This window comes from Onychostoma macrolepis, chromosome 16 (assembly GCF_012432095.1).
Source record: "Onychostoma macrolepis isolate SWU-2019 chromosome 16, ASM1243209v1, whole genome shotgun sequence".
Taxonomy (NCBI): Eukaryota; Metazoa; Chordata; class Actinopteri; order Cypriniformes; family Cyprinidae; genus Onychostoma; species Onychostoma macrolepis.
The window spans coordinates 24,954,124-24,979,400 of record NC_081170.1 but is presented as its reverse complement, the minus strand read 5'-3'; the positions used below and the strand labels follow the sequence as shown (position 1 = coordinate 24,979,400).

Here is a 25,277-nt window from a genome sequence, read left to right as displayed (position 1 = left end):
CACAGTGTAACTGCGCCTCTAAGATATGCCCAACCTCTCCATTTGCTATTTTCCTCACTCGACTCTGCGTGCCTGCCGTTTGTTGAATGCTGTTAAATGTTTAATTTCCACCAGATACGGTTGCAGAGAGACACGCTCAAGGACAGGGGTCCAAATACATAAAAACACAGCCAGCTAAATCTCTACGCATTGCCCTTCGTTATCTGCGAGCGAGATTCGCTGTGGTGTGAAATTTAAGGAAATTATTTCACTCAAGTTCGGAGGGTATTGAGGGACTATTAGGTCATGATGTAATTGCGTGAAATTTGTAAAGGTCTGTGTGTCCCACTTACAAATGAATTCAAGAACGCATGTCTTTGAGTGTAATGCTTAACGCTGCAGCCTGTACTTTTGATTCACTAAAACGCACATGTTTTTCAGAGAATGATTGCGTTTAAAGTCTGCATGCAATGCTGATAGCCACCCAATATACTTTACTTATGTAATCTGATGTTTATGAGGCTTGATTTTGGCCGTTGGTAAATATTTGAATTGTGAAAAGTGGGTGTTACATAATAGAATGGTGGAGGTGGATATAGGGAAATAGGCTAGTTGAAAACTAGGAGGTCTTCGTAACATCAACCAAAAAGGAAAGTTGGTTTGGAGGTGGAGCAAGTTTATCACATTTTGATTTAAAGATTATGAAGTTGAATTAGAAAGATTATTGGAATATGTTTTACAAGAAAATACGAAAAATGCAAAAAAAAAAAGATTTTTCAATTAATCGTTTTTTTATGATGTCGATTCGATATCGATTCTCAAAAGCCACAAATTGATCTTTTCCGGTATTTATTTCAGCACAAATTTAAAACAAGATCTGATTAATGTGATTCTTATCATTAGTCTTCTCCGCTAGATGTCACCCTTATTTACCGATGCGCGATGTTACAACAGCAAGCCTGTCATTCATTCAGTGCTTATCATGGCGGAGATAACTGTTGATGAGAACCAAGAACAAAGCCATACGCGTGACTTGTAATGCTCAGGTGAAATGCTATAGTAATACTATAAATCTGTGGAAGCATTTGATATCACGCATAAGGCGCCATGACTGAATGAATGAATGAATGAATGGCGGATGGCGCAATGCAATGTTTTATTTACTACACACATACTAAAGCACGGATGACGCTTGCAGTGTTTTCATCTTCTGCCGTCTCACTATATGATGATATTAACACACTGCTCTGAGAGTCATTTCATTAGCATTTTACAGTTTAATTTGAGAAAACTACCGTCATATCACATGATACACAGCAGGTGCAATTTCCTCATGGCAACCTGTCAAAATAAAAGTTTAGTTTAACGTTAAGAGCAGTCTTAAGACTCAATGCTACTACTACTAATAAATAGGAATATATATTTTTTTAAAGTAATAATCCCATTTGTTTTCTTTTTAATTTTAACAGTAAACCTCTGTTGTGTAGCACTTTGTTTGCCAAAAAATAAAAGGGTTTAATTTGATTAGGATAAATTATATTAATGGGACCTATTATTGTTTAAGAAAGGACCTTATACATAAAAAGAATAGGTTTAATATACAGGCCTGTGGTTCTTAATTTCTTTTTATTAATTCACCATTTGTAAACTGATGTTTACTGTTCATTTTTAGAAATATCAATAGCTTTTGTATTAAAACTATATTCACTGAATGCAATCAAAAAATCGAGAATCGAATCGAATTGAGAGCTTGCGAATCGAAATTGAATCGAATTGGGACATCTGAATCGATACCCAGCCCTACTACTTTAATAGTTTGTGTTTACTTCATTGTCACTTGCTGTTTATTTGTAATTTCTTGTTAAATTTATTTATTTCTGAGTGAAAATTCGTCAAAGTAAAGAAAAAAAGGTAACACTTTAGAATAGGGAACACTTATATTACTATTAACACTATTAACTATGACTTTTCCCTCAATAAATTCTTAATTTGCTAGTTTAGGTATTGGGTAGGATTAGGGATGTAGAATATGGTCATGTAGAATAAGGCAGTAATATGTGCTTAATTACTACTAATAAATGGCTAATATTCTAGTAATTTGCATGCTAATAAGCAAATAGTTAAGAGACCCTAAGATAAAGTGTTACCGAAAAAAAAATTAAAGAGAAATCCTTTTGAATTGTTGAACTGATGAATTGTTCACTGGTGTATTTAAAAAAAAAAAAAAATGTAAATTTAATTTATGGTCACACTTTAGTTTGGGGACCAGTTCTCAATGTTGAATAACTATTAACTATGACTCAGTAAACTTCTAATTTGCTGCTTGTTTATAGTTAGTAAGGTAGTTATGTTTAGGTGTGGGGCAGAATTAAGCGTCATGTAGAATAATGCAGAAGTACTTTATACTACTTTATACTAATAAACAACCAAAATGCTAATATGTTTGCTAATAAACAACTAGTTAATAGTGAGAATTAGTCCCTAAACTAAAGTGTGACCTGTTTTATTTAGTTAGTAAATTACGTTTTACTTTTATAGTGGATGTAATATATAAAATGTGACTTTTTCAGTCATTTGGGGCACATCAGATGCTTGGTAATACATTAAATGTTGGCAGACTCCAGCAAATTTTGTGCATATTGTTTTAAGCCATAGCTGGATATTAATGAATTATGGGGGATTCATGTTTCTCAGGAGGAGTTGGTGGTGAACCACATGGCTGCCAAAACCATAGAGAACGTGTGCAGCCGTGAGTCTCAATACGCCCAGGGATTCATCACTGCAGAGGTGGGACCTGCACTCTGGTATCTGTTCACACACTCCACAGTGGATGCACTCAGGATCAGCGCTATATCTGTGAGTATTAAACACACGTAATTCTCATCACTAACAGGGTGTTTCAACAAAGTTCAGCTCTGCGTACTGTTCAATTCAGTTGACTGTTACTGTTCAACAAAGCACTGATCCAAGCACCAAAGATTTCCTTTTTCATCATCTTTTTTTATTTTTCCCATTGAACCAATGACAATTCCATCAACTGTCCTGGGCGTATTTCAGGGCAGTTCTTATTTTCAGGCCCTGGTCTGACACTAGGTAGCACTATAATAAGGCCATTTATGTTTTCCTTCATGTTTTCACAACTGTACAGTGTCAGTGTTATGAAGATACAAGTCAATTTTGGAGAGGGGGTTGCCCATTCATTTTGACCAGTTGCCCTTCAGGACAGGAATTTGTGCAATTCTGCTCAATTGGGACGATGCAATTAAAAACCTGTCATAAGTTATCACAACAATTTTTAATCATTATTTGTGCAGCAAATATGGGCCAAAATATTGTTGGGTTTGGACTATAGTGACTAATTGGCCTATAACTTGTATCTGTGAAGATTCAAAATAGTTGTCATTGTAGTAAAATCACAGAAAATTTGGAAACGTGCATGGTAGTTGTGTCATGTAATTGCCCACGTGAATTATTGGTTATTACACCCGTTGATTGTCACTTCTATATTCTATATTCTAGATCCTATATTCAGAACAAGCTTGGTACAAGACTTATCATGTTTTTTAAATAACCTAATCTCTACAATGGTATTAAAGATCCTTAACCTTTTGATGACATATTTATGTTCCTCTATATAAATAAATAAATATTATGTAACAAAAAGCAGCAGTATTAAAGATTCTGTATTCAACCCACCTCCACCCACCTGTCTTACGTTTATCTGCCCTTCCAGGCTCTGTGCAAAATAACACGCCAATCTGCGGGGGCTTTCCAGAGTGTGATTGACAAGGTGGGATTACCTAGCATCCTCAGTTGTCTGGTGTCAGGCATCAGCCGTGTCCAGCAACACATGCTCACTATGTTCGCTGCCATGTTGGCATCAGGAGCACATTCCCACAGACTGGTACAAGACAGGGTATGTACAGTTACATGCAAACACACACACACACAGACTATATATATATATAATGTGCTGTCAAAATTAGCACATTAACGCAGGCGATTCATTTTTTCAGTCTAACACGTTAAAATTATTTAACGCCGTTAACGCAGGGGCAGAGCCTAGGGTTGGCCACCCCACTCATAACTGCTGTTTCTGTCTGTTTTTTCTTGACAAGAAGTGCATTTATTCAGTTGCAGTTACGAGCACATCAATCCGGAGACGTTTCAGACACGCACTTCAACTTCACTTCAGCGGCAGGCACGAGTCAAACAAGCGCGGAAACCGGCGTGCGCTGTAGCCTGTATCAATTCATGTCAAATCGTGAAATAAACTATGTCCATGCAATGTCGTGGTCAGTTAAGGCATGAAGTTACCAAAAAGGCGATTAAAGCTGCCATAAAACTGTGCATGCATGTAATATGTTATAGGCTATATGAGTTATATTAAGAACATGTCTCTGCAATGGTTTTCAAAACTGTCCTGGAGCATCCTAGCACCTAGCATCCGATTCAACTCATCAGTTCATTAGTAGAGACTGAAATGGGTCAGAAAAGGTGATGAGAGTTGAGAGAAAATACGATGCGTGTTAGATCCGCGTCACGTTCAGCAGCGGCAGCTCTTAAGCCCGGTACACACCAAGCCAACGCCGACAAACTAGTGGCGACGAAAGCAGACTGCGGGGTCGGCTCACGTTGGCAGTGTCTGGGTCCAAAGTTGCCCTGACACACCAAGCCAATATATATATATCAATATTAAGATATTATATACCTGTTTTAAACAACCATCTACATTTTTATTAACTCGTAAATGCAACCAAAATATATAACATGAACATTTATCTGAAATTTTCACATCCTGTACATCAACTGGGGCATTCACAACAAAAAAAATAGGCCTACACTTTTTTTTTTTAAATAATAAAGAAAATAAACAATTGGAAAAACAATTCTGGCTGCTACTATGGGCTCAGTGCTAAAAATCTTTTCTTCAGATAACCAAATTACAAGCAATAGCAGAAAATAAATACAGGTGCTGGTCATATAATTAGAATATCATCAAAAAGTTGATTTATTTCACTAATTCCATTCAAAAAGTGAAACTTGTATATTATATTCATTCATTACACACAGACTGATATATTTAAAATGTTTATTTCTTTTAATTTTGATGATTATAACTGACAACAAAGGAAAATCCCAAATTCAGTATCTCAGAAAATTAGAATATTTACATTTGAGTTTCAATTAATGACCATTAATCCAGTTGACTGGAAGGAAGAATTTGGGTAGGAAAAGGTGCACAAGCAACAGGGATGACTGCAAGCTTGAGAATACAGTCAAGCAAAGCTGATTCAAACATTTGTGAGAGCTTCACAAGGAGTGAACTGAAGCTGGAGTCAGTGCATCAAGAGTCACCACGCTCAGACGTCTTCAGGAAAAGGGCTACCAAGCCACTTCTGAACCAGAGACAACGTCAGAAGCATCTTAACTGGGCTGTGGAGAAAAAGAACTGGACTGTTGGTCCAAAGTCCTCTTTTCAGATGAAAGTAAATTTTGCATTTCATTTGGAAATCAAGGTCCCAGAGTCTGGAGGAAGAGTGGAGAGGCACAGAATCCATGTTGCTTGAAGTCCAGTGTGAAGTTTCCACAGTCTGTGATGGTTTGGGGTGCCATGTCATCTGCTGGTGTTGGTTCACTGTGTTTTCTGAAGTCCACAGTCAACGCAGGAAATTTTAGAGCACTTCATGCTTCCTTCTGTTGACAAGCTTTATGGAGATGCTGATTTCATTTTCCAGCAGGACTTGGCACCTGCCCACACTGCCAAAGGTACCAAAAGCTGGTTTAATGACCATAGTGTTACTGTGCTTGATTGGCCAGCAAACTCGCCTGACCTTAACCCCATAGAGAATCTATGGGGTATTGTGAAGAGGAAGATGTGATATGCCAGACCCAACAATGCAGATGAGCTGAAGGCCACTATCAGAGCAACCTGGGCTCTCATAACACCTGAGCAGTGCCACAGACTGATCGACTCCATGCCACGCTGCATTTCTGCAGTAATTCAGGCAAAAGGATCCCCAACTAAGTATTGAGTGATGTACATGCTCATACTTTTCATGTTCATACTTTTCAGTTGGCCAAGATTTCTAAAAATCCTTTCTTTGTATTGGTCTTAAGTAATATTCAAATTTTCTGAGATACTGAATTTGGGATTTTCCTTAGTTGTCAGTTATAATCATCAAAATTAAAAGAAATAAACATTTGAAATATATCAGTCTGTGTGTAATGAATGAATATAATATACAAGTTTCACTTTTTGAATGGAATTAGTGAAATAAATCAACTTTTTGATGATATTCTAATTATATGACCAGCACCTGTACAATAGAACAAAGACACAAGTTCAATAAACAGTGCTTTTCAGGTTTTTCAGCTCAGTCTAAAATACATTTTCAGGTACGCTACAGAAATGTAATAATCAAATGTAAAATAACTGCATAGTCTTCACTGTATAAATTAAATATAGATTAATAATGTTTGATGTTACAAAGGTTATTTAGTCAGGAGCAGTAAGTTAGAGGTCTGCATTCCTGCGGCTACTACACTTTTACTTGTTAGCCTATCTGTCTTTCTTTCAGTAGAGGAAATTTAAATGTGTGATTCTGGAAACGAGATCTAAATTTAGCTGGAACAGTCGGGTCGGGAAGAAAATTATTCAAAGCGGACAGCGGGTGAACAAAGAGTAAATGTATCGCTGGAGCGGGTGGGTGCGGGATATAACCTCGCGGGAGCGGGCGGAGCGGTACTTAAAAAACAGTTCCGCGCAGACCTCTACAGTAAGCACTTCTATTTTTCTTTGACAGCATTAGATTTATTATTAGTTCGCTTTCACTTTAAGAATGAAAGCACGGATTTAATATACTGATACACATGCGTTTTCTTTCTCAACTGTTTATGTTAAGACATATGCCTAACCGACTGTGTTTACTAGGATATTCGCCAAAACGAGCATTTTGATGTAATTTTGTCAGTATTTATTCATCCATGCACAAAAAAGTGGAAGAGAGCTCAATTCAGTATTCGTGTGGTGACGCTGCTATCTGTGTGCGTGCGCTTCAGATATGCGCAGAAAACGTCTCACACAGCACTCGACTGTTCTGCAAACAATCCCGAGCGTCTTTTATGCTCGCCTTGTGCCTTCGAGCAGTCCTTATATCGAGTCTTGATACATGAGTTTGAATGAGAATGCACATGTTGGTGGCATAGACAGACATTATGTGCAAATGTGGACAGTGCCAAAATAAAGGTACCTATTTATACTACAGATATCGATATTTTATGCGTGGCATCGATGCATCGTATCATCATTTTTCATGAGCTGAACTCAAAGATCTAAGACTTTTTCTATGTACACGAAAGGCCTATTTCTCTCAAATATTGTTCACAAATCTGTCTAGATCTGTGTTAGTGAGCACTTCTCCTTTGCCGAGATAATCCATCCACCTAAAGGCGTTTCAGAGAATTTGGCAGTACATCCAACCGGCCTCACAACCGCAGACCACGTGTAACCACACCAGCCCAGGACCTCCACATCCAGCATCTAAACCTCCAAGATCGTCTGAGACCAGCCACCTGGACAGCTGCTGCAACAATCGGTTTGTATAACCAAAGAATTTCTGCGCAAACTGTCAGAAACTGTCTCAGGGAAGCTCATCTGCATGCTCGTCGTCCTCATCGGGGTCTCGACCTGACTGCAGTTCGTCATCGTAACCGACTTGAGTGGGCAAATGCTCACATTCGATGGCGTCTGGCACTTTGGAGAGGTGTTCTCTTCACGGATGAATACGGTTTTCACTGTACTGGGCAGATGGCAGACAGCGTGTATGGCGTTGTGTGGGTGAGCGGTTTGCTGATGTCAACGTTGTGGATCGAGTGGCCCATGGTGGCGGTGGGGTTATGGTATGGGCAGGCGTATGTTATGGACAACGAACACAGGTGCATTTTATTGATGGCATTTTGAATGCACAGAGATACCGTGATGAGATCCTGAGGCCCATTGTTGTGCCATTCATCCATGACCATCACCTCATGTTGCAGCATGATAATGCACGGCCCCATGTTGCAAGGATTTGTACACAATTCCTGGAAGCTGAAAACATCCCAGTTCTTGCATGGCCAGCATACTCACCGGACATGTCACCCATTGAGCATGTTTGTGATGCTCTGGATCGGCGTATACGACAGCGTGTTCCAGTTCCTGCCAATATCCAGCAACTTCACACAGCCATTGAAGAGGAGTGGACCAACATTCCACAGGCCACAATCAACAACCTGATCAACTCTATGCGAAGGAGATGTGTTGCACTGCGTGAGGCAAATGGTGGTCACACCAGATACTGACTGGTTTTCGGACCCCCCCCGGACCCCCCAATACAGTAAAACTGCACATTTTAGAGTGGCCTTTTATTGTGGCCAGCCTAAGGCACACCTGTGCAATAATCATGCTGTCTAATCAGCGTCTTGATTTGCCACACCTGTGAGGTGGATGGATTATCTCGGCAAAGGAGAAGTGCTCACTAACACACATTTAGACAGATTTGTGAACAATATTTGAAAGAAATAGGCCTTTTGTGTACATAGAAAAAGTCTTAGATCATTAAGTTCAGCTCATGAAAAATATAATTTATAATTTTTATAATTTTGTTCAGTGTGTGTGTGTGTGTGTGTGTGTATGTGTGTATATATATATATGTGTGTATTAGGGCTGTCAAAATTAACACGTTAATAACGTGTTAACGCAAACTCATTTTAACAACACTAATTTTATTAATGTGCGATTAGCGCAGCACGCATTTTCTGTTTGACCCATTGCCTAGCTTGTAGTTGGAGAAATGGAGAAAATTCAGCAACTTTTTTCAAAAAAGCGCCTAGCAACAATACATAACACATAATTTGACAAACCTTATTTAGTTTCCGAGACTCGTCGGTACTGCCGCAAGGTTTTGCATCTGCTCTGTTCAGCGAGCGGCGGAGAGGAGCAGCGCTTTCAGTTAAACACAGATATTATGTTGCTTCTCTAATTTTACATGCAAGTATAGTCAAAATCTTATGTGTATTTGATTTCATCAGATGACGGCTCGATTATAAATCAGGATTTTTGTGCAGATTATTATCTTGGAAGGGAGAGCTGGTTATGTAGTCTTAATGGGTCGTGTTTAAGTCACTATTTCATATTAATTCAGTTGTCTGACAACAGAAACGGTAAAATATAACAATGAAAACCGTTTTATTGAGAATTTGGCTGCATCAAATCACAGAATGTGGGCACAGAGAGGCAAACAAATGTAATAATAAATAATAAATGTACATTTTGCATGTTCAGAAGAAGTGAGCTGCCCTGTCCTGCAAATAATGTAAACAGGCTTGTGTAAGTAAATTGCCCAGTGCAAAGAAAGATAAGTAGTGGGAACCTGGTATTTCTATGTTATTTTTTCATGTGTCTATTAGACATGAACAAGAAAAACATATATGACCTTTGAAACATGTCTAGCCTTTATGCTCTATGTTGAGTATGGTTTCACTAATAATAAACATACATTTGCATAAAGCATCCATATTTGTCCATGCCCATGTTGATTAGAGTTTTAAAAACTTGAAAAGTATTCATTTAAAGTACATTTAGTACAGATCAAAATGTGTGATTAATATGCGATTAATCACGAGTTAACTCATGACAATCGTGTGATTAACCGCAATTAAATATTTTAATCGATTGACAGCCCTAATATATATACAGTATAATATAAAAAACTCCCATTTTTCCTGTTGCCTAAATTATGGACAGGTACCTTCTTAGTGGATTATTTATTTATAGATCCAGTCCATATGCTATGTTAAATAAATTCATGTCCATTTTCTTATGGTGGAATTTGATTATACAAACATAGTTGCACTTTTTTTATCTCAAGAAATAAGCCTTAGAAGTAAACATCTACAGTATACAAACATTTTCAAATGGACTATACATGCACAAGTATATTTATATTTGCAATCAGGATGCCAGTGTCCAGACCAAACATTCCCCAAAAATATTTATAGCAAGTTTTCCAAATTATAGCAGGTTTTCTAATGTAAACCAAGTGTGTACAGTCTTAATAAATAATTCTATAGTTTATCAGCCTTGGCAATGTTTAGGATGAGGTTTTGGGATTTGACGTGGCTGCATAATTCATAGTTATCAGAAATATATAAACATGTTTTTATATATTTAAATATTAATAAAGTGGTGGTGTGAACGAAACACGCACCTTAATGATTGATGTGTTTATTTTCTCTCATGTTTTTTTTTGCATTCAGAAAACATTCACACTCTTTCCTTTCACTTTTAATGAGAGTGTTAAAAATAGTTGAGAAGCATATCAGTAGGGAAACAGGAAAGGACACGTGTGCTATGTTACCTACAATTCAGTTGCACACAGCAATTCTAGCATGTGAAGTCCTAGGTGAGATTTCTTTGAGTTAAGTTTGGAGCAGGGGAGCATCCGTGCAATTGCCCTGAGAACATGATGTTTTGTACTTCCTGTTCAAAGAAACCCAAAGGACACTGCTCAGATTTTACACACCTTGTTGCATTCCAAGTGCGTTTATGACAGCACTTACTCTTGCACTGCTCTCTACCCCTCTCTGTTTTTCTGTTGCTGACTATTAGTCCTCTGCACTCTTTTCCTCACTCCCTTTTTTCTTTTCATACTTACCATATTTATCTCCCTTATCCTTATTTCATAGTTCTCTCTCTTTTTAATTATTTTCATTGGGGAACAGTACTATTCATAGACATACCATGATAGAGAAGCCATGTCATATCAATTCATATCATTAAATTTAGTAATATTGTAAAGGTTGGACATGACTAAATATATTTTACTAAAATATAGGTCTGTTGACATCTTCAACAAGATTCTTTGATACAATTATTTATAACATTTTATGATCAGTAGTTCACCCAAAATTAATATTTTGTCATTAAGTCAGCCTCATTTTGTCCAAACCTGTATGACTTGTTTTCTTCTGTTGAACACAGAATTATGCATTTATTTATTCAGTGACGTGTCCTAGTCACTTTTTCAGTATAAAATGACAAAATATAAATCAGTAGTTTCAAAACTTGTCTCTGGGTTTATGCAGTCAAAGTCCTATGAAACGTCTTATGTGATATCTTTGTGTGATGAACAGACTGACGTTATTCATTGAAAGTCTTGGCATCTTTATAAGTATGTAAGAAATATAGTCTGATTGTGTGGTCTGAACTGTCTGATTTGTGAATGAATCATCTTTTCGAGTTAGATATCTCCAGTAAATAGTTCATCCAGTTCATAGAAAAAAATAAAATAAAATAAATAAATAAATAAATTGGTTTGAAAGATTTGTTTTTAATCTGACTGATCTGGTTGTTGAATTTAACTCTAAGTAATACAGACAAGCCACTGGAGTGAAAGATTATCGGTAAACATTCTGTAAAAGTTTTAGTTTCTTCATTAAACAAAGCTACAGTACCATCAGTCTTCAGATGACTTGTAACATAAGTGCAAGAATTTTTGAAAGAGCCCCCAGTTCTCTTTCACTTTATCATATTTAATAATATACCAGGACGTTTATGAAAAAATTTACAAAAATTAACCATGATGAAATCTTGGTTACTGTTGGCATCTTGATTCATGTTTTGTAATTTATAACCAACAGCCTTGAGATAAAATCCATGTTTGCAACATATTGGACATCAAAAAAAAAAAACCTATAGAAATATTGTAGAAGTATTGTAATAGTATAAAACAAAATACAACAGCAGCAACTATACAGTGTTCTGAAGCTACCAATAACATTTAGAGCATTACAATTGCCCCAGTCTCCTTTACTACACGTGACTTGTGATAGAATGGGTCTGTACAGTTTGTACTGCTGTGTACAGCATGTAAAGCTTTATGGTACTTTAACTCGTTAGGCATTGCAGTTCTTTTCAGACCGTATGTCTGAATTCAGGCCTTATGTTTGACCATAACCCTGCCAACAGGGATGCAAGTGTTACAACAGTTTAGAATTTCAATGTCCAATGTGAAGGAAATGCTGCATATAATGCAGTATTTTTTATTTATTTAGATATTTATTTTTTAAACAAGTTCTGCAAATAAGTTTTTGATTTCTTTCAGTTTGGCACACACGCTTTGTACATCCTGTGCCATTTCTCTCTCTGCATTGCGTTATTGACAGCCTGTATCGTTCTTAGTACTGGCAGCACTTCATCGGTCAACAACTTTGAGATCGGACCATTTTTGTTTGTCTCAGCAACTATACAGTGTTCTGAAGCAGCTGCGTTGACAGCCGCTGTGCCTCACTGCCACTCAGCATTCTTTCTTTTGTTAGTAACACCTGCAGAAAGACTGGCAGAAGAGGTTTTTTATATATTTTTTTTAAACCTTGACTTTTAGCGGTAGAACTTTGGCTTTTTTTTCCCTTTTAGGTTTTTTTTTTTTTTTACTTTGGTCCATGGTTCCTCAATAGTTTCAAATTAATTTATGAGCAATATGTAATTTTAATTTAATTAATCACATAGTGTTAACTATAGTGATGCTGTTTATTTATTTATTATTTTTTTTTTTTAAATATAATGGAGATTGAACAAATTTCATTAAAGTTAAAGAGTGTACTGTAATTTCTGTGTCACTATTCCACACTGTCATTCAAAAGTTTGGGGTCAGAAAGATTTATTTATTTATAATATGATATGCATATATAATATAATATGCATTTCTTTTATTAAAATACAGTGAAAACTGCACATTCATAAACTGTAAATTACTATTTTAATGTATTTAATATAATACTATTTTAATATGTTTTAACTTAAGATTTATTTATTTTTTCTCCTGTGATGGCAAAGCTGAATTTTCAGCAGCCGTTATTTCAGTCTTCAGTATCACATGATCCTTCATAAATCATTCTAATATTGATGATTTGATTTGGTGCTCAAGAAACATTTATTAAGTTGAAAACAGTTGTGCAGCTTAATATTTTGATGAATGAAAAGTACAAAAGAACAGCATTTATTGAAATACAAATCTTTTGTAACAAGAGAAAGTGAAAACTACCTCAACAATATAATGTCTAGTCTTCATAAGGAATCATCTTTTCAAGCAGTTCTTTCCCCATACAATTCTTTTAAAAAGTTTTCTAACCTCTTTTCAAAAACTGTCTGAAACTTCTGTTTCTCCTAGATTTAGCCAGCAGCCCGTGAAGCAATGCAGGCCACGGAGCGTGTCTTGAATGAACGAAACATTGTACGACTCTGTTTTGCTCTTTATCTGAGGCTGTAATCAATCGGAAAATGGGCTGTTGAAATTGATTTAAATGCCACTGTATACTGCCTTCAAGGCCCTCTCAGATTAACAATGCTAATTTTCTTTGACCTGTATTCATTTGCATGTAAATTTCCAATTTGAGTCTGAATATTAGAAAAAAAAAATCTTTTGAGTGCCTAAAACTTACTGGATCACCTCCGGACCAATTATAAACTGCTGTGGATTTCTCAGCTTAATTCCCCTGACGAATAGAAGTCCAGAACGCGGCGTGTTTATTCATACATTGTCTAGCATAGAATTTAAATTTCAATGAAGCACCGAGCGACTGGGCTAATTGGGTAAGGAAGTGCCGCAATCTCGGAGTGCAGCTTGGAATACTGTTGATGTAATTACGATCCATGCCGAGAGTACAGTAGGTGCGTTTGAAATTAATTAACTCCCCTTCTCGAGCTGTAGTTAATCCTAATGTTTCGGATTGTTTTGCTTTTGACAGTTCCCCCCCAATTATGCTGATAGTGAAAGTTAATCAATTCCTCCTGATTTGCTGCCCACTAAATGCTGTGGAACTCATTAGCTTATTAACCTCTGTTTTATATCAAGTGCATTTTGGGGGGCTTTTCCATCCCCTCCAGCACCTCGCTGTGAAAGTGATAGCACCTGTCAAATTACTGTCAGACAATTGGGGCTTATGCCACACTAAATGTCCAGAGACCTCCCAGTCTCTTTAAATGATGCATGTGTGCTAACAAGACTGCGCTAACGGCTTGAACGCCTCTTTGCAGGACTTTGTTATGAAGATAATCCGCTCTCTGGAGAGTCCGTCTTCAGTCATCCGTGCCAAGGCCTTCCTCGTTCTTCTGCAGGTCCTTATGAACAACAGAGAGATGCTTCTGCTCTGCTGTAACTCCAGGTAAACACTGTACACAATGAAATCCCATCAACCAACTGTTCAGGATGCATCGACAGAGCACACGCATTATAGATCCGGTGAAATGCTTCTGTGTCAAATATGCTGAGAGTCAAATATACACGGAATGGTAAACAAAGACATGGGCACAAAGGAAAAAAAAGAAGGATAGATGTAGATCCAAGTACAAACACATCATAAACCACACTACCACACTACAATACATTCCACATATGAATCAGAAAGAGACTGTCTGGGAGATGGAGGTATGGAAACACTTGGACTAAATCAATATCATATATGTTTCATAAATGGTTGATAGAGAGATGCATGAGAGGAAGGGAACTCCAGTGGGTCTGTTGCTCCACTGGACAGTAGCTGTTTTGTAATTTCAGTGACTTTTCTGTATGTTATGACTGCAAAGTTTCACAAAATCAGCAGGAAGCTCGATAGATTCCCATACATAATTCATAATAGCTTAAAGGTGCCATAGAATGCATTGATACAATATTTTAAATTGTTCTCTGATATCTACATAGAAGGTATGTGGCTTAGGTAAGGGCAAAAATTCTCCAGAAACAGTTTTACATGTCCGTTTAAAACCCTAGGATTTCTCCCTAGAATTAAATGGTCTGTTATTGGCTTATTTGGAAGGGTCATGAATAATAATTTTGAGCTCTGCTCTGATTGGCTGTTTCACAGTGCACCTCATTTCAGTAGCTTACAGGAAGGAAACATAGGGAAAATATATATTTCAATACTTTCTCGCGCAGTTATATCATTGGGTAATTATACTGTAAATAAAATGCGGGCATCAGGGAGCCGCTATTAATATGCTGGGCATTGAAACTGCTTTCAAATGCACAATCGCTTTTTAGTTTCACTTTCACTTTGGAGATTCGCGATGGCACGAACTCTGTTTATACTATGGAGCGGCAGTACTTACCGCACATTTTACAAGATCAGATGCTTGTCAGTGGTGCTCAGGATCTGTAAATCATTCGCCATCATCCTCAGTCATCTCTCCTTACTCTTTTTGTTTATGTGGTAAGTGAAATCTTATGTAATTTAACAGGCTACCGCTAGCAAGGAGCTAACCATGTCCCTTTAGTGGCTCGCGTTATTTTATTAGAACGCGTTATTTGCTTTCCGTACCTTTCTGAATACACACAAACCCATCCCTGACACTTCACATCCCCTGCACAGCCTGGAACATAACATTTATTTCCATGATCTGCCATTTTCGCCTGTCAGGGACTAGTCACGCTATTTCCAGTGTAGACAGAATCACTGTCTATAACATTTTTTTATTTAGTCACTAGTGTTGTCAGACTGGTAGGTCGGTACCAAGTCAATACTTACATTTTAAAAACGTAATGATACCTGCCTTTCCACAGTGCTGGTAGTACCGGAAAAAAAACCCGCTGACAGCCGGCTGCTTCCAAACGCTCCGATATTTGTGTGAGTGTCCGTGAGGCATCAAAGGTTTCAATTTACAACCTGTTTTTACAGCACTGAGCATTGTAACCAATCACAGATACGTTTGCTGAGTGTGTGAACGCAATAGCCAATCAGAGGCGTGCAAGTCAGAATCGGCAGAGTTTGAGGTCTGCACTCTAACTAATAGTTTTGCTATAACCAACAATGTATAAACACAATGTAAATAAAAGATCCATTGTGCAGTATAATCAGAGTTTTCACTTAGTCAGTGAGCTTGTGCTGTGGCTGTGGCTGTGTTAGCTTCACTGATTATAAGGGAGCATCTTTGCTCACTTTCTGTGTGTAACCCATTCATAATTTGGATAAAGGATTTATTTTTCATGCTAAGCACACCCTGCAAAGTTTCAGGAGTGACAACTGTGTTAAATTGTGATAACCATATGCAATAGACCGGCCACTTGTTCTGTTACCTGTAATGTATTTCTTTGTTATTTTATTACTTACATCTGATCTTTTTAAAACTATGTTCACATAATTGAAAAATATTTGAAGGCTACATACTAATGTTTTAGCGTATTTACTTATAATTATTAATAGAATTACAATCTATTTTGCTATGGTACTAAAATCTACTGAAACCTAGGTACCATGACAACACTGTTAGTCACGTTGCATCGCACCGATCGTGTCCGGTGTAAACAAGGTGTAAATCAATACATTTTCTGCCCAGTGGTTTACTTAATCTTCCCGATCTGGCAACCTCTACATTATGGAAAAAGTTTAGTGATCTCTATTGAGACTTACACTTACTTATGTACGACGGCGTTTTAGTGCCTCGTTAAAAAATTTAAAAATCTAAGATTACGAGATTAAAGTCGTAATATTTCGAGAATAAAGTCAAAATATTACGAGAATAAAGTCAAAATATTAGAGAATAAAGTCGAAATGTTTAGAGAATAAAGTCAAAATGTTACGAGAATAAAGTCGAAATGTTACGAGAATAAAGTCGAAATGTTTCGATCATTTAAATCGTAGAAATTAAAGTTATAATATTTTGAGAGTATATTATAGCCTATATCGCGCATGCAAATGGCCCGCGTTGAGAGCACCGGGAGAAGTTGCCGGGCCACCGGAATTGATTTGAATATTGTTGCATCCAAGCGGCCGCATCATCTTACTGGGATGTCAATTTTAAGGACTCGCGGGAACAGCTTAATATCAAGAATATGATATTTATTAACAGACTGAACAGGAACAACTGTTTATCTTAACATAAGCTCACACACTCAATCGATATTCCTTTGGGGGGCACTGTAGCACTCTTATTTAACCCTTTTTTTAATACACTACAAATATATGTGGGATTATTAGCAGAATTCATACCATGTGTCATACTCGCGGGGACAGTATGCTTGGAAATAATATTTCATGTCTTCCATTGCATTCATTATTTGTAGTGCGCCAGCCACACAATAGCAATAGCTTAAGCTTTGTGCTTTTAGTGCTTTTAATATAAAACAAAGTCTCAGCTTTCAAAATCAGTTTTATAACGAAACACAAATTATGTGTCTTACAATAATGTGATTTTCAAGATCTTTAATGTGGCTTGACAGATCGCTGTATTTATGTAAATAAATTCATTAAATTATTGTGAAAATTCCACCACCTGCTCCACAAAAACGTCCCAAACTTTCATTCCTCACACAGCCTGTTTAATTAAACAGCAATAAAAGGTTCTAAAGGTTGAAGTGGACTCAAATTTGTTAACATGCGTTATATTGTTGTCTTTTCTGCTGTAAACGTTAAGTGACTATTCACAAACTGTTTTATTCATGGTGTACTGTAAATGAGGACATAATAACGTCTTCCATACATTATTTGTAGCGCGCCAGCCAACCAGTAATCGCGACAATTTTGTGCTTTGTTGCTTTTACACACAGCTCAGCTTTCAAATTCTGCCGGTTTTATAACGAAATACAAATTATAAATGTGTTTTTGCTCTTTATTTCAAGTTTATAGCAAGATATAAATTGAAGAAACATCATAAGGCATAAAAAAAAGTTTAGCCTAATTTATAATGAAAATGTCTCGTCGTAATCGGAAAGATGATTGACTCACATGCCGCTTAACAAATACATTATTGCAATATAGCCTACATATTGTTTGTATTTCGCTATAAAACTGGCAGATTTTGAAAACTGAAATTTGGAATATCTCCGGGTGCTCCCAATTCGGGCTATTTGCATGAGCAAAAGGCTAGAATAGCCTATCTCAAAATATTATAACTATATAATCTTTATTCTCAAAACATTTCGACTTTAATCTCGAAACATTTCGACTTTATTCTCGTAATGTTTCGACTTTATTCTCGTAACATTTCGACTTTATTCTCGTAGTTTCGACTTTATTCTCGTAACATTTCGACTTTATTCTCGTAGTTTCGACTTTATTCTCGTAACATTTCGACTTTATTCTCGTAATCTTAGATTTATTTATTTTTTTAACGAGGCACTAAAACGCCGTCGTACTTATGTGTAAGTGCAATAATGATTTATATTTTTTGAGCAAAATAATTATAAATAAGCATTTAACCAATATTGTGCAGCACTATGTAAGTGAAATTTATCAATTTTGATACGAGTTCAATTCAGTTATAAGCAGTTTTACAAAAGGCAGCAATGTTGTTTATTATATATAAGTCAACATGCAATTCAGTTGTAAAGCAGCCGTCTTTCAGACCCACTCTAAACAAGCCAAAAGTCAACAGTGGTAAGGAACCCAAACTCTATCAAGTGACCAAAAACAATGTATTCTTATTGCAGTTTTGAATAAAAAATAATAAACATTACAATTAGATATGTGGACAATACGTCAATTATATCAGACTACAGAACAAAGTGACAACAGAAAAAAAAAAAGGATCTGACTGCATGATGGCTCACCGGATTAACCGTTCTGTGAAGGACCATAACTTTACTAGTCCTAAATTAATGTTATTTGAATCAAGTTGTAGTTAAGTTTTTTAGACTAGTTAAATATTAAAACATTGAAATCTAAATCATAAATCAAATGTTCTGAAAAAAGTGAGATTTTTACCATATGCGCCCAGCCCTATGAGATGTTTTTGGTTTGGGTTGTTGATAACCAAGTTCTACTTAAGAAATCAGAGCATATACATTAAATTCAGAGGTGATAGATTATAGGGGAGAGCTGGCTCTAGACGCAGCGTGAAAACTTAAATAGATAAGTATTATTCTCTCATCTTTCAAATCTCTCTCTGCTGCCATTGTCATTTCCTCAGATAGGATTAGTAGAAAAGTGCTATTGGTTGAACAGAGTTGAAGATCAACTTCAGGAGCATTTTTCTGTTTACTGCAGATGCTATGAAAGGGTGTTAAACATGATGACAAGCATTATGATTGCTCATCACCATCTGCCAGTCTCCCTGACAGTGTCTGATTCATTGTGTCAATGTTAGCCGGTAGAGCATGTACTGTAAATCTTTCTGCAGCTGACCAGTGCAGTAATATGAAGTAAACTGAACACTCACTGCATGCTGTAATTTCACTTGCATATATATATATATATGCACTTATATACTGTATTTGTGTGTGTGTGTTTATGTGTGTGACTCTGAACCACAAAACCAGTCATAATTAGCATAGGTATATTTGTAGCAATAGCCAACAATACATTGTATGGGTCCAAATTATCGATTTTTCTTTTATGCCAAAAATAATTAGGATATTAAGTAAAGATCATGTTCCATGAAGATATTTGGTAAATTTCCTACCGTAAATATATCAAAACGTAATTTTTGATTAGTAATATGCACTGCTAAGGACTTCATTTGGTCAACTTTAAAGGCGTTTTCCGCAATATTTCGATTTTTTTTTTTGCACCCTCAGAATCCAGATTTTCAAATATATGTATCTCGACCAAATATTGTCCTATCCTAACAAACCATACATCAATGGAAAGCTTATTTATTTCATAAAATTGACCCTTATGACTGGTGTGTGGTCCAGGGTCACACACGTTTGTTTCTGTGAATTGTGGGGACTTTCCATAGACTTCTATTAATTTTATACTGACCAAACAATATTTTCTGTCCCCTAACCCTAAACCTACCCCAGAAAACTTGTTTGCATTGTTACACTTTCAGATAAACATCATCTACTATTTAATTTTTTTTTTTTTTTCTCGTTGGGATCGCAGGCTGTCCATTGTCAACCACCCACAATGTCAAACATTTCAGGTCTTACTATCTTTGTGGGGACATTTGGTACCCACAATGTATCATAAACAAGTACACGCACACAAACACACACACACGTTTGTTTTTGTGAAAAGTGGGGACATCCCATAGGCGTAATGGTTTTTATACTGTACAAACTGTATGTGCTATTGCCCTACACCAATCCTACACATAACCCTACCCCTTACAGGAAACTTATTTCAGATTTTCAATACACTCCATTCTGTGTGATTTATAAGCGTTTTGAAAAGTGGGGCCATGGGGTAATGTCCTGAAAAGTCACCTTCTCTTTGTAATACCTGTCATACCCTTGTCATTATACAAATTTATGTCCTCATTTGTCACAAAAATGCGCAAACACACACACACACGCATATGTATATATAACTGTTGCTTTTATTTATTAATTAAACCAATTTAAATTGATATTAAACAAATTGATTAGAATACAGCAACTAAAATGTATTTGTGAAGTAAAATAATAAAAAAATATTTCTTAAAGGTGAAACATATCCCAGTTTAATATGCAGAGACAGCTGAAAGTGATACATTAATAATAGATTTCCCAGAAAGTGAAAACACTGAGACTCTGTGGCACTTTCAGAGCATTGCATTGTATTACCAAAAAAAACAAAAACAATCTACAATACAAACTCTGGAAATTGGTCTCCTTAATCCAGCTCTTTTTGGCTTTGCAGCAGATTGGCTTGACCTCTAACTGCGAAACCAATGATAGAATCAGGCTGACCATTTAAAACCATTATTTTTTCAATCATTGAGTTTCTTTCCTTGAATCTTACATAAGAAGACTGGATCTTGTAACTGATCTCATTATTCCTTTTGTATGTACATCTTCTGAATACAACCGGTCATTTTCTTTAATCATGTTCTCCTAATTCATCTATATTTAATTTGAAGCTAGTCTTGAACAGCTGAGGCTCCTAATTGGCCTCATCACTGTCTTATAAACACAGGATGTCTGTCATCACTAGCGTTTCCTCTGCAACAAGCCCAGGAACGAGATGTGCTCTCTCTTCTTGCACTCTCTCTCTCTCTCCTCATCTCTCTCTCTTCCTCATTTTCTCCATGTACCTCCGAGTCCAAGCAGTGCTGCGCTGATGGAGTGTGTCAGAACTGACCCAGCGTTCCATCTCCCAGAGTGAGAGCCTTTCCTCGCTGTTCTCATAAACACTTCTCTAATTAGCTGTGCAGCGTCTGCTGCATGCAGCCCTGTCAGATGAGTGCTGCAGCCTGCCTCAGACGTGTCAAACCGGACACGTTGTGCCCAGCCCCTCTCTGGTCTGAGCAGACACATGGAGTTCTCCCAGCTCCCAGATAAGGGGATGTTTTTAACTCGATGAGACGGCAGCAGAGCTCAGAGGTAGTGAGGAGATGTCTCTGTTCTAGGATTGGTCCTCTGGAGGTTTCTGATGGAGGAGGGGTTGGAGCTCCACTGGAGTTTTTAATTTGAACGTTGAGATAAGAATGTTTCATTTTAGAGGCCGCAGAAATGGACTTTGCAGAATATCTGCATTGTAGAAAATGGTTTTATTACAGTGGTGATAACTACTAACCGCTACTGCGGTTAACTGATAATTCTAACGCCATTATACTCTAACAATGTGTTTGTGGGATTTCCATAACATCCATCTGGGCTTTATTTTTCAGATTTATTGTGCTTCCTTTGAGCATCACAATTAAATATTTATGATTTGGATCTGTTTTATGGACTATGTCTAATTCATTTTTACAGTTGAGGATAATATGCTGGGTTGTCAGTGGTTTGCTGGGTTGTTCTGGGTAATTTTAGGTGGTAACAGCTTACCCAAAAACTTTTAATCTAGATCTTGCTTGGTAAAGGTGCTTTTAAATGTGAAAAAATTCCCTGGCAAGAAAGGCCCATTGTCAGTAGTTTAGCGATGCATGAAGTCACTTTCAAACCAAGCTGATTTCTGTTGGTTAACATGGCCAATTTGTCTGACCAACTTAAACCCAAGCAACATCTGTGTGGGGAACTCATGCAAAACTGACTGTGAAATTTCACTGAGCGACAGTAAATGCAACTGCACTTTATGAATGTTTTAGTTAGCTTCCCATTAACTACTATTGACATTTAAACTAATTATAGTTTATTTGAAATCTTAATGGTGGCTTCTCACTGTACTGCGTTGTACAAATTGAAGGAGAAAAAAAATGAATGTAAGAAAGATGACTAATTCAGTTCAGTATGCAAATATTTCAATAGCATGATTATGGTTGGCTAGACAGTGGTTATTGTGGTTGGAAGTGTTAATGGGAAACGTTTCTAAGAAATGTACCAAGAACAAATTTGTAAAATGAAAATATAGTTAGTCATCCTGAAATTGTAAGTGTAAGGTATGCTGTTATGTTAATAATGAGGAGTCCTCACTTAATCAGACTTTCGGATGAATCTGGCTTCCGATTACACTGTAAGTGTAAGTTGTAAGTCTAAGTTGTTTATACTGTAAATTGCAAACTGCAACTATGTTACTGCTAACTCTATGGACAAAAGTATATAAATAACCAACTAGTCTAACAAACGTCCAGAAGGTGTATGAAAAGTACATGTGAAGAAAACCTGACGTGTACTGGCAAATATACATTATTTAAGGGCATTCTGTTTGTCGGGATATTAATATATGATCTGTTCTGGTCAAGTAAGTTTCGTTCATAATCCCCTTCACACTTGTGTAAAATGTTATTCCATTATTGTCTCCCATAACTGGTAGTATTACAAGTTAGGGGTGGCACGGTACATGTATTCATCCCGAACCGTCACGGTACGGGCGTCTCGGTTTGGTGCATGAAGCCTTATGACGAATACAGGCAATTCACCCCCAATCCAGAAGGGGGCGCCCGCAGTAATGCAACGCTGTTTGATAGCCATCAGCTCCAGCAGAAGAATAGTGAATGCCATGAGTTGCGCACTTGTAAACAAAGCCCACTAGACAGTGACCATGTGTTGATTCTGAATGCATCTCTCACATAGACTGACAAAGGAGTATACTTTAAAGGCTTGCACACTCAACTATTTGCGAAATGGAGCTTTGTGCTCGTGTATCCTACCTCTCTCATTCGTCACAAATCCAAATATTCCGTAATATTTCCATATTTGCGATGTAATGTATCTGAATGTTAAACTATTATTTATTATGTAAATGTACTTCAGACACGTTCTGAGGGGCGCACGCTGATGTTTGGCTCACTGTATTTTATTTTGATAAAGTACCAACTGCGCTGTCAAGTTAGTAATGCTGAAACTGATGTTTGTTTGTGTGTGTGTGTGTGTGTGTGTGTGTGTGCAGGGGCGGACTTAGCGATTTGGGGGCCCTAAGCAAATTCCAGGTATGGGGCCCCCATACAATAACTATGTGTCCTTTTATGCTTAACCCCTATTTTGCTCACTCACTCAAGTTTTTAGTTTATTTATCCCTTCACAACCAGTAATTAATAACTTGCTGCTGTTCTAAAGCCAAATTAGGCTACCTTATTTTTTTTTTTTTTTTGCGGATCACAAAAGGGAAGACATTATCAAAAAATAAATAAAGAAATAAAGAAAAGAAAAATGCGTGCACTTGTCCATTTAATAAATTGCAAAAATTTTCAATCTTTTTACAAACATAAAACTATCCCATGCAACTCATTCCATATTCCAAGTGTTTATAACCCTTATTTTGCTTGCTCGCTCTAGTTTATAGTTTATTTGTACCTTCACAACCAGTAATTTGTCAACCTGATGCTGTTCTAAAGCCAAATTTGGCTACCTTATTTTTTGAGACTACAAATGAAGACATTATCCAAAAAAAAAAAAAAAACTTGCACTTGTCCATTTAATAAATTGTAAACCTTTCCAATCTTTTTACAAACATAAAATTATCCCAGGAAACTCATTATATATTCCAAGTGTTCTGAAGGCATACTGTAGGCTTTGCCGAGAAACAAATCGAAAATAAAACCTATTATTAAGGGAAAATCTCCAGTCATTGCATTCGTGCATTTATACGAGTACGCGGCAGTTCGCGCCGGTGCGCCTAGGAGAAGCACACAAGAGAGTCATTTTGAAACATCAAGATAAATAAAAATGTGACTTGAAACACAATACTTTCTTTACTTAGGTGAATATCTCTGTTCTGAGACAGTCAGACAGCCTAGAATGCGCGCAAAGAGCGCTCCCTCATAATCACTATAGCTGTCTCTCACTTCAGTTCATTGCGATCTCACAACGTTCTGTTAATAAGCTCTCTGCACAATGAATCTCTTATTTACATCGTATCTACACTTTGTTATAATGAGATGATCCCCGACCTTGCAGAACTTAGCACTTGACAAAAACTCGGCATTTTGATCGGTAAGTGGATTCTAACTTAAACACTTCTGGTCACTGCGTTCAAGAAATCAGCGCACATGTCTGTGAACGGCTACAGTGCTCAACGCTGCAAATATGTTTCGCCAATATCAGATGGGGCCCCCTGATTCCCCGGGGCCCTAAGCAGCCGCTTACCTCGCTTATTGGTTAAGTCCGCCCCTGTGTGTGTGTGTGTGTGTGTGTGTGTGCGCGATCACTTCAACTGTTTCCTTATACCAGCAGAATCAACTATAAACAGTTATTGTCTTATTAATAATCACTGTATAAAGGTCTGCTTTTATTTGTGTACACTCACAATGAAAACAAAACAGATTTTATATAACATGAAAAAATGTAATTTGCACTATCGTCTGTTCAAAATAAATGAAAAGAAACTGAGCATAGTAGATTTCTTTTTTTTTTCTGTTGTACCGAAATCGTATCGAACTGTGACCCCCGAACCGACGTACGTACCGAACGGTGACATCTGTGTACCGTGCCACCCCTATTACAAGTCTATAAGCAAGCTTAACGTTATATGCTATTTTGACATGGCGTATACAAAACTGTTTTCTTCTAAGTCAAAATATATAAATAAAAAATGTATTATTTGGGAGTAATTTGAACATAGCTTTTGGAAAAAAATATAAATTTAATGTTGGCTGAACAACTAGTGTTTCCATCTGTTTACACCCCCATTAGCAGTAATAACTTTAAATAAACAGTTATGACAGTTTCACCATTTACACACTGTGGAGGAATTTTGACCCACTCCTCCTCACAGAACTGCTTCAGCTCAGTGATATTTGTGGGCTTTCGAACATGAACTGCATGTTTTAGGTCCTGGCTTTTATGTTGTGGAATATTGTCTTGCTGCATGATCCAACTGTGCCTCAGCTAGAATTCACAGATGGATGGTTTAACATTCTCTGCTACACAGCAGAATTTATGGTTTTTCAGCTACGACAAGGCATCCAAGGTCCTGATGCAAAAAAACATTCCCAAAACATTCGCTTTTCAATTCATCTGTCT

At 36.9% G+C, this 25,277-nt stretch overlaps 1 protein-coding gene across 3 annotated transcripts in view; it reads left to right on the top strand.

Annotated features, from left to right (window-relative positions):
- ulk4 (unc-51 like kinase 4) overlaps nucleotides 1–25,277 on the top strand; it is a 215,500-nt gene that overhangs the window by 53,412 nt on the left and 136,811 nt on the right. For all 3 annotated transcript variants that reach the window (XR_009266289.1, XM_058746124.1, XM_058746123.1), the window contains exons 20-22: nucleotides 2,674–2,835; nucleotides 3,713–3,895; nucleotides 14,057–14,184. Coding sequence is in view for 2 of the 3 variants with exons in the window: in XM_058746124.1 (XP_058602107.1) it covers nucleotides 2,674–2,835; nucleotides 3,713–3,895; nucleotides 14,057–14,184 (473 nt within the window). In the remaining variant the exon portion in view is untranslated. The remainder of the gene's footprint in view (nucleotides 1–2,673; nucleotides 2,836–3,712; nucleotides 3,896–14,056; nucleotides 14,185–25,277) is intronic.